Raw genomic sequence first — 10,982 nt, 5'->3', positions numbered from 1 at the left:
TTATTAACCGAAAAAATGGTGCTAAAAGCACCATAAAATACACGCAACTTCCACAAAAAATTGAAAACAAAAGTCAAAATGAGAAAAATAAAAAATTGTTTTTGAAACATTTTGATTCTGATTCGAAGAAAGTCGAAAAATGGAAAGCAGACTGAACTCACTGGGATAATTCACATCCTGCTCTCCACTTCCCATTCAACGAATAATACTCAAAGAAGAAAGCAAAGAAAGCCCTTCTCAAAAGAATGCCAACCAATACGACCATCATCACAAGTATTTTCGGCTTTTCCTCCCTTCTTCTTTGCTTATCGATTCGCTTATCCCATCTTCTTCCTCTTCTTCCTCTTCTTCCTCTTCTTCCTCTTCCTCTTCGTCTTCGTCTCGCAAAGAATCGCAGATTGCATCTGTCTGCGTCACCATCACTGCCCCAGCTGGAAAGTGCCCAATCAGCTCTCGCTTCATCCCGCTCAGAGAAGGCCTGTCTGCCTCATTCCACGAGATACACAGCCTCCAAAACTCCAAATATGGTGTGTCCTTCACCAGCCCCACATTCGGCACTTCTCCATTCACAATCTTCTGCCCAGCTGCCTCTGCCTCATACTCCCCGAACGGGATCTGGAGCGTCAGGCACTCCCACAGCATCATCCCGACCGAGAATGCCACCGACTTCTCTGTTGCCCCCATCTTCTTGTTCATCTGCAGCTCTGGCGCCTTCCACCTCAGGCACTCCTTCTTGAAATTGTCATCCTCATCCTCAAATGCAGACGAGGGCAGAGAGTCATCCTCCTCCTCCTCCTCATCACTGGCAGATGTCGCAACAGTTGACGAGGAGATGGATGATGAATCCGAATCATCGTCAGAAGAGAAGTCGGAGTGCATCACAATGCAGATGACCATATGCTCAGAGAACAGCACAATGTGTGGGCTCAGATTGACAAGTGACTGAAGAGGGTTGTCCATCTCGGAAAATGAGTGAAGCGCAAGATTGGCCACCCAGAACAAGACCTGGGCAGCTGTCTGCTCTCTTTCCTTCAGAGTGCCTATCGCCATCTCCTTCTTCTCATTCCTCCCATGAAGCAGCATGAACAGCGAATCCCTCAGATCCACAATCAATTTCTCATGTGGTGAAGAGCAGGCCATTGCATCCACCAGATTCGACATCGATGAGGTGGTTGGACACAGATCTTCCCCTCGAACAAATGTTGAATCTGAGTCAGTTGTTGTAGTGGATGAAATAGACGAAATGGAAGGTGAAGGTGTTCGCTTTCTTGTCTCTTCTTCTTCTTTCTCATCAACCTTCTCCAGCATCCATTCAGGAATCTTGTCTGAATCTCTTCCCAAAATGTATTCAGTGGAACCACTCTCACTCAATAAATGCTCTGATGACTCCGAATGTCCCAAGCTTTTCTCGTACACCCTCTTCTTGATTCTCTCATCGTTCTTCTTCTCTGCTTCCCTTTCTGCTCTCCTCCACTGCTCCTCTGGCGACATCTCCATAGTCACCATCTCAAATGCCTTCGGATCTTTTCTGATGTTATCATTCACAATCTCTCTCAGATCTTCAGCTTCATTCTTCACCTTCTTCCATCGAACAGCCAGAACAATAATGACCACAAGCAGTATTACAACAATCACAATGCAAACAATCAACAACCAATAAGATTTCCCTTCTTTTCCTCCTTCAACAATCCTTTCCTCCCCATTTGCCTTGGGCTCGCTTCTGTTCTTCAGAACAAATGCATCAGTTGCAGACAACCGCTTTCCATACACAATCATCACAGACACCTCCGTTTCATCTGGGATCGACGAAAGATTTCTCGAAGGCACCATCCCAACTGCTTCCGCTTCACTCACAAACCCATCTTCTTCAAAATGATATGTCTCAATCAGGTCTGTATCTCCAGCTGACAAAATCAGTCGGAATGACAAATCACATGGCAGAAGAAGCGCTCCCTTGAATTGAATTTCTGTTCCTCCTCCATTTTCGCTGGCCGAAGCCCCTTCCAGCTTGGGAACGAAGAAGGGCGATTCCCTTTCTCCTGCCATCCCTTCCAGGCTGCATCCATCATCCAGAATCCACAGCGAAGAATTGGGCATCACCCCATCTCCTCCCTTCAAGCTCGAAATGGTCAGCGAAGCAGAATCCGAACATATGATATTTCGACGAAGCGATGGATATTTTGCAATGAAAGGATTGTTGTTCTCAAATTCCACTTTCTCTATTTTCACATTCCCTCCGCTCACATGAAATCCTCCTGCCTTGCTGTTTCTGATTGTTGTTTCCCTCATCTCAACGTTGCTCTTCTCAACATCAACCAATGATCCATTCCATTTGCATAATCCCTCTCTTCTATTGTTTTCTTCATTGATAACCTCGATTTCTTTTTCTCCATCAAACACGCATATCTCAACCTTCACATCCTTGGATCGTCTTATCTTCATCACACTTCCCTTATCCTTCGAATTCGCGCATTTTCCAAACGAGCAGTTTAGCACAATCACCTCTTGCTCAGCATGTTCCATCCCAATAGCACTCCCTCCATCAAGTAGAGTCACATTCTCAATCATCATGATCTTCATTACCACATTCGCTTTTCCTCCAACACTCACAACATCCTCCTTGCAGTTGAAATTTGAAATGCTCGTTTCAAGCAGCGTCACATTCGAAACTTTGTTGAATAAAAATACTGATGATATTGAATGAATATCCCTAAATGCTGAATTAAATATCCTCAGCTCTCCGCTTACTACGCTCACAACTGAACTGTTCAGCTGCAACTCAACTGCGGTTGAAGAGGAGAAGAATTCACATTTATGGATCTCTGTTGATCCATTCTTCACTTTCATTATGTAGCTGTGAGTCGCCACAAATGTATCTTCAAACTCGAACGAGCATCTCTCCACAGCGCTTTCATTTATAAACTCCATGATGCAATCCTTTTCAAACGATTTCTCAATCTTGGATTTCAATTTCACAATCGCCTGAGACTTTTTGTACGAGTTCACATTCAAATCTGAAATCACACATTCGCCCGAAACAACTCCTTCTCCGTCAATCAGAATCGCATTCATCACTCCTTCCTGGATGTGATCAACCCCACAGTTGATGCTCATGCATGGATAGCTCTGAGCCCCGCATCGTCTGCTATCACTCCCTATTGCACTTAGAAACACCTGTTCCGAATAATAATATGTGATCAGCGGAATCAGATCCATATCGGTATTCCCTTTTAAATCGCTCCCGCAGATGGAGTTGTTTGAGTTCAATGATTCCTGGTTGTAGTTCAGTGCAAACAGTGTTTCGTTGATCTGATGAGCAATCGAGAAGCATCTGACGAATATGTCTTTCCCCACAAATGCTTCGTTTACATAAAATAAGACATTGACGATCTTGAAATTCAGAGGCGGAATCTGACTCTCATTTCCATAATTGACATTCTGGTCAAATCCATCAATAAACAATCCTCCTCCACACCCTGTCTCACTCGAGCACTTGCATATCGAAAACGAACTCCCATTCACTTTCAACACCGATTCCCCACTCTTCAGCACCACTCTCATTCCCCCTCCTTCAATGCTCAAACCACTCTTGCAACTCGACATCGAACACTCATCCATCACACACTCCACTCCATGCTCATATGATCCCACATCAATGGCACTCGCTCCATTCCATTCGTTTGTGATGTTGGTAAATAAACACCCAACAACTCTCAAAACTGGCCTGTTCCCATTTGAATGAGTATTTTCATTTCCATTCATCTGATTTTCCTCTTCAATCATCGAAATCAGGCCTCTTGCAATCACTCCAGCAAATGAAATGTTCACATTCTGAATAGTCACCTCACCTGCACTTGGACTGAATGTGATGAACCCTTTCAACTCTGAAATCAAACTCAAAGAGCTCCTCTCAATCACAACACTCCCCCCATTCACTCTCATCACACAATATCCAAAACTTTCTGTCACCCCTCTCCCTGGCCCAAATGAACAATCAGAGACAGACAATAATGTGTTTGTTCCAGAGGATTCAATCAACACTTCATGATGGGTTGCGGTGGCTGGCTTGGTGAATGACACATTCACAAATGACAGACTCACATTCGATGAAATCATTGAATCTTTTGAAACATTCTCTTCTTCATCACTGATTGTCACACTTGTTCCTTTCTTTGTCCCTTCAATCACCACTTTTGGTGACTCTGAAATTGAAGAAGAAGAAGAAGAAGAAGAAAATGAAAATGATATGGAATGGCTCAATAATCCAGAATCCACAATAGCAATATGTGTCTCCCCTTCTCCAAGTGTTGGATATCGAAGTGATATCAAGAAGTCAATCGATGAGCATGGTGCTTCTGAATACCCACACCCACTGAAGTCTCCTCCATTCTCAACTGAAACAAACCCATCCCCACTCCAGTTCCTCCACAAATACACAACCAGTGGAATCACATTTTCTTCTCCTGCTGTCATCCTCTCCCATCCACGCAGCTCATCCAATGATCCCAACTCCTCTTCCTTTATCTCCCATTTCAAGTGCTCCTCGCTCACAATCTCTCTCAGATCCCATCCTGACACAAACACATTCTTCCCTTTCCACGCATTGCACCCAACAAATATCATTCCTTCCATAACAAATGTTCCCATTTCATCTGGCAGTTTTACAAACATCCCTCCTCCCATTCCTCTTCCTCCATCCTCAACATCCCCTCTTGGCACTTCACACCCAGAATATTTCACATTTTTCATTTCCAAACTCCCTCCCTTCCCCACCGATATCTTCATCCCTCCTCCTTTCATCCCACTTCCACCTGAACACACTGATGACAAATTAGATTCTTCAATATTAACAATTCCATTAATTCCCATCTCCACACTCAAACATCCTCCTCCTCCGCTCCCACCAACAACTTCCATTCCGCTCATTCGGCTGTTATTCATCTCCAATTGAGCTCCATTTGTGACCACTATTGGTGATTTCCCATTCACTGTCATTCCCTCTTCCATCACAAATCCATTCACAACCAACCCTCCTCCCTCAATACAAATCACATTGTATCCGATCATATCATTATTTGCAAACGAGACAAAACAGCTGGTGATAATGATGATTGCTGATGAGGAGTAGATAAATGCACTTCTCCTCCCGTTCATCCCTTCATTCAACACAAATGACAAATTTCCCATCTCAAATGATTTTGTGCATTCGATCATCCAGTTTTGATTCATTGATCCTTCATCTCTCACAATCACCTTTATCCCCTCTTCTTTCCCACACAAACTCACCTCAAAAGAAGCCACTTTCATTTCATTTTTTATCGATGATTCAGAGGCAACTTCGATTTCATGAATGGTGCTGTTCGCCCTCTTGCTCACACAATAGTCAATCGTCAAGCATCCAAACTCCTCAAACCCACAATGGCTCTGATCCAGTGCCCTCTCTCCTCTCCCATCAACTCTCAACTTCGATCCAATTGAACATAAATACACAAACAGCGGAATCACTTCCCCTTCTCTCCCATCCTCACTCCCACACAACTTCAACACATCCGATGGAATCGCACTTGAATCAAAAAATGAAAATGAGCTCCCATTCACTTTTGACTCCAACAACACTCCTCCACCACATTCAACAAACACATCCTTCCCATATGAAGCTTTGTTATTCTCTCCAAACACAAACAAACCCTCTCTTCCCGATTCCATTTTCATTGAACCATCCCTGCTCTCCATCACAATCATCATCCCTCCCCCTCTCCCTTCACTTTTCCCACCTGAACTCTCCACTGAACCCTTCGCCTCGCACCCATCAATCACACAACTCCCATTCACAACAACACTCCCTTCCCCTTTCACAACAACACTCATCCCTCCTCCTCTTCCACCAACACACCTGCACCCCTTCACAACACACGACTCAATCACAATCATCCCATTCTTCCCCTCATCTCTCTCTGCCCCAACCACTCCACTCACCCATCCTCCATCTCCACTTCTCTTCTCAATGTTGTTCACCTCACATCCACAAAACACAAAAGATTCCACCCCTTCACCAAACTCAATCACTGAATGTTCTCCAAATCTCAATGTCTCTGTGATCACCAATCCCTCCACTTTCACTTTCCCACCAATCACATTCACAAAGCAATATCCAATGGGATTCTCAGAGGAACAAGCAACAGAACAGTCAATGAGTATGAGGAGTGTGGAGTTGGATGTGATCAGAGATGATGATGTTGCGCCAGATAGAGCAGATGGAATATTCAACTTGATGTTTCTCATGGAACACTTGCTCTGAACCTCAATCAGACAAGATGACTCAAAATGCTCTGGTGCTTTCACCTCGATTGCCGTCCCTTTTGTGACACATGAAATCTCCCATTCCTGGCCATCTGTCATTCCAACTGCCTCAACAAGCTCAAATCCTGAATCCAATTCGATCTTCTTGTTTGTGTCTGCATATCTCACCTGCGCTGCATGCGTGATGGTGGCACACGGATAATAATCAAACCCACAGAACCACATGTCGTATCCGCCCAGCCCATCCTTCCCCTTCCCCACATGTGCTGATTCTTCATGTTCATCCAAATACACATTCAGTGGGAACAGCCCCATTGTCGAGTCACTCCGATCGAATCCCACAATCTCATTGTATTTTGAATTGTCATGTTGTACATTCAGCTTTTCTGTTGTTATTGCCCAGCTCGCTGAATTGCTCCCATTCACAAGCACATAATTCCCTCCCAATAAAGCTGAACATCCTGAAAAGTCAACTGACACAATCGAAAAGTCAATCGAGTTGTTAGACAGATACATCAATCCCTCCTCCATATTTACCACATGCGCATCTGTTGAAAGTTGTTGATATTTCAACTTGAAGCTTGCTTGTTGGCGATAACAAATCAACTTTGATCCCACCACCACTGCCATTCTCACACTCACAATCTTCGATTGTCATATTCTTGACCTCAAATGTCTCTCCAGCCTTCACATTCCTTGACACAACAACCCCATCTCCTTCAGTCAACTTCACATTCATCACCTTCACATTTGCCAGCTTGCTGTCTCCTGATTCTGTGGCTGTCAGATACAGTGCAGATGAAGACAATGAAGAAGAAGAAGAAGAAGATAGATCCGGCTCAGAGAACAATGGTTTTGATACATTCAAATCTTTAATCTCCACATCAACCATCGACAGCTGTGACAGCGCCACCACAAACACTGACGACGACATCACATCGTTTCCTGTTTTGCTCGTGGTGATCACAACATCCTCCAACGAGAGTGACCCACCTCCATCAGACACCACAACCACGCTCGGCGAAGAAGGATTTATATTTGAGTTACAATCGACTTTCAAATGACTCATTCCAAGATGACCTGTTGACACGCTGAACAGCGATCCGGTTGATGAAAGGGCTCCTGTTCCAATCGAACTCTCCGCCCTCCCTTTCCCAATGACTGAAATCTTCTTTGTTCCAATCGCAACTGTTGTTGCCTCACTCACATGATTCCCTTTCATCAGTGTGATTGCCAAGCTAATCTGCACCTCACACATTTCAAACGCCTTCTTCACTGTTTTGCACGGATTTGATTCATTCGCCCCACACGGCTCATACAAATCATTTCCATTCACAGAGACATAAACTGTCTTGTCCTTAAGCCACCACTTCTTTTGAGTGTGCTGATATTCCACTTCACTGAACCAAAATCCATAGCACACTCTCTGATCATCTGTGTTTGTTGTGTAGCTTTCATAGAACGGATTTCTTGAGTTCAAATAGATTTTTTGATAATCATAAAACATAATGTCATGACCATATGGAGGTTCAGCTTTGCATTTGCATTCATGAAAGAATAGGTAATAACATATATTTGTTCCATATAACACTTCTGTTTGATTTATATAAAAATGAAATCCTCCACCAGTCCCTACTGCTGTGCAATAGACAAATTGAATGCTTCTCATATTAAATGCAGCGGGAACATTATCACAATACATACCCCCTCCCAATTCTTTATCACAAAACAAGAAATAAAGTTACACTCAAAGATGCATTCCATTTCACCTCCTTCGTTTTCGTCTTCAATGCATCCTGTTCCTGAAACTTGGAAATCACCAAGATAAAGCCCTCCTCCACATTCTTTTGCTTGACAATTCTGAAATTCGCATCCACAGATCCGAACACAAGTTGATATCAAGAAAGCGTATAATCCCCCTCCAGCATGGCTTTGAGCATTACAAGAATTAAAAAAACTGTTTTCAATCTCAACCGATTTTATTGCATTGCACATTATTCCACCTCCTCGATAATGGGCATAACAATCATTAAATGAACAATGAGTAACAGAAAGTTCTCCATTTCCTAGATTGTACATACGAATCGCTCCACCGTTAGAATCGTCATCTTCCCACGTTTCATTCGTTCCTGTTGTTTTCGAACCATTCCATTCACACCAAGTGAATGTATTCGGTCCATTGTCAGTAATGCTTTGCCTCCCTGGTTGTTTCTTATTATCTGAAGTCCCAGTGCATTCAACATTTCTTGTCCGATAACATCCAACAAAAGAAGTGTTTGAGGCCATCAAAGAAGCAAATGGATTTGAAAGAGATGGAACAATTCCCTCATCAAAGACATCACAGACCGATGAAAAGGAACAATCACTCATCAGAGTGAAGTATCGGCATCGGGATAAATATAAAAACTGTTTGCGTGCATCATTTATCGATATGTTGGAGATACATAAATCTGAGAGTGATGTGCTTTCGACAAACTGCGAAGATAGAAATGGAAGCTCATATGTTTGGAATGAAGAAAAGTGAGTTGAGCAAACTGAAACCTGACAGAATTTCGTTGAAGATCCTCCAGCTTGTTTGGAAGAAAAAAGTCTTTGAATTGGGCAAGAATTTGAATTCAAACTACTTTGTGAAATGTTTGTGAACGAAGCACAGCTTCCACTAAGGATTATTGGGGAAACATCAGCTCTCAGATCAAATTTACACACAGCAAATGATACAAAGCTTTCATCTCTTGCAAATACAACATTTTTAAACCTATCTGAGATCATTGTTAGTCTTCTTAAAATCAATGAGGAATTCATCAAAATCAACTGTCCTTTGACAACGCTTGATACTACAGTTGATGATTTTCTTATAATTTCTTGTCTCATTTGTGATGCTCCATTTTGATGAACTCTCATTTTCTTTTTGTCTGGTTTTTGATTCATTCCGTTATAATCGTTTTCTAACATTTTTCTTGAAAAAGCTTTTCTCTTTCCAAATTCTTTACCACCATTCATTTCAGCATCACCACACTGTATCGAATATCCGTTTATTCCAAATCCTACACAATGTCCGTTTTTCTCCTTTGAAAAGGAAGGAACAGGAATGTTTCTTTCATTTCTTCTATCCTCGTTCACTTCCTTTAAAAAAACTTCTTCTTCTTCCCATAAACCTCTGCATTCCATATTGCACACAACCACACAAATCACCACCACAGGAATGCTTCGATTCACACCAATTTTCATATTATAAATTTTTCAACACTTTCCTTTTCTTATGGGAAATGCAACCATATTTTTTTCTTCTGTTTCATTTTCTTGGAAGTCTATTATTTTTTAAAAAAAAGCACAGCCACCGTTCTCAGTTAGTTTGAGTATCTTCCTTGAAATACAATATGAGTATTACAAAAACATAAGAAACAAAAATCGATTGACTAAAAAATATAATCAAAAAATAAAAATCAAAAAAAAAAAAAATTAAGACAAAATAAAATACTTTTTCAAAAGCAATAATTCACATATTTAATTTTTCAAAAATACATACATTTTCCTTTGTCTCTCAGTTAAAAGGATGCAATTTTATCATTAATGGAAAAAGAGAAATACTAGAAAATCACTCACAATTAGATCACAACTAACGGAAAAGACTCTAAATCAATTTGAGCGAAGCATTTGTTGATAATTCTATTGTTTTGCAACTCGCGGGTTTTCTTCCATATCGGACGAAGGAAAAGTTTAAACATATATTAACCAAAATGATTGCATTGAAAGGAAATGACTTGTAGAAAAATTTTGACTCGAATCTTCGAATGAAAGAAATGGCTAACATAATTCAAGTCTATTGGATCTTTAAAATGTCAATGAACGTAATTGTTTTCACGCTCTTAAGTTCTTCATCCATTTTGCACTTCACCTTAAATGTGCTCCTGGTTTTTTTTTGATCAGGTAATTTTATAATTGATTTGAAACTTCACGTTGGAAAGTTAATAAAAATTATTCACAGGGACATGGAATATAATTCAACAAAATATCCATTAAAATGCAAGTTCAAATTATTGTGTTTAAAAAGAAAATAATTCTGTAATATCTAAATGCATTTGTTGTGGTTCCGATCAGTATGGATAATTCAGTGATTCTTTTAATCAAAGGAATAATTAGTTCATGCGATTCTAAGCATTCCGCATTGAAAACATCATTTAAAGCCCAGCTTGGTGTGATTGAAATCTGGTTATTTTCAAACAAGCAATAATCTTTCAAATTATTCATTTTTGTCAAGAACAAATAACAAAAGAGAAAACTTTAATTTTGTATGCTTATTCCTTGAATAGTTTAAGCGTTAATTAAATTAAAATTTTTAGAACGCCTGAATTTTTTTCTCTTGTTGAACAAGGATTGACTTCTGGAAGAAGCGACCTCGTTGAATCCTGCATTGATTTAGTTGTAGTTTGTTTTTTTGCAGCTTTATGTTTCAATTTTTTTCACAAAATGTGTTACAAAAAAAGAAATTGGCAGAAGTTAGAATTTTATCAGGTGAAACTTGCATTAAAAAAACTGATCCTGAAACACTTTTATCAAAATTAATATCTGGAATTTATTCTTCTCGTTCAATATCAAAGGCTGCAATTCAATCCGCTACATTAAAGGCTTATACTGCAATTGTAGAATCAGAAAAATGTTCTGTTCATTTTGATAAGTTTAAT

At 40.7% G+C, this 10,982-nt stretch overlaps 2 protein-coding genes across 2 annotated transcripts; both read right to left on the bottom strand.

Moving 5' to 3' along the window:
* Positions 1 to 267: 267 nt before the first annotated feature.
* MONOS_3643 (uncharacterized protein) lies at positions 268 to 6,615 on the bottom strand (the record flags this gene model as incomplete). Its single annotated transcript, XM_067873656.1, has 1 exon — positions 268 to 6,615. One exon carries the CDS (start codon positions 6,613 to 6,615, stop codon positions 268 to 270), a length of 6,348 nt encoding a protein of 2,115 aa, XP_067723678.1.
* A 187-nt stretch (positions 6,616 to 6,802) lies between these two features.
* MONOS_3644 (uncharacterized protein) lies at positions 6,803 to 7,807 on the bottom strand (the record flags this gene model as incomplete). Its single annotated transcript, XM_067873657.1, has 1 exon — positions 6,803 to 7,807. One exon carries the CDS (start codon positions 7,805 to 7,807, stop codon positions 6,803 to 6,805), a length of 1,005 nt encoding a protein of 334 aa, XP_067723677.1.
* Between the last annotated feature and the right edge of the window lie 3,175 nt (positions 7,808 to 10,982).

This window comes from Monocercomonoides exilis, assembly GCF_001643675.1.
Source record: "Monocercomonoides exilis strain PA203 chromosome Unknown scaffold36-1065637, whole genome shotgun sequence".
NCBI lineage: Eukaryota > Preaxostyla > Oxymonadida > Polymastigidae > Monocercomonoides > Monocercomonoides exilis.
The sequence above is the reverse complement of the archived record's forward strand: the minus strand, read 5'-3'. Positions and strand labels throughout refer to the sequence as shown.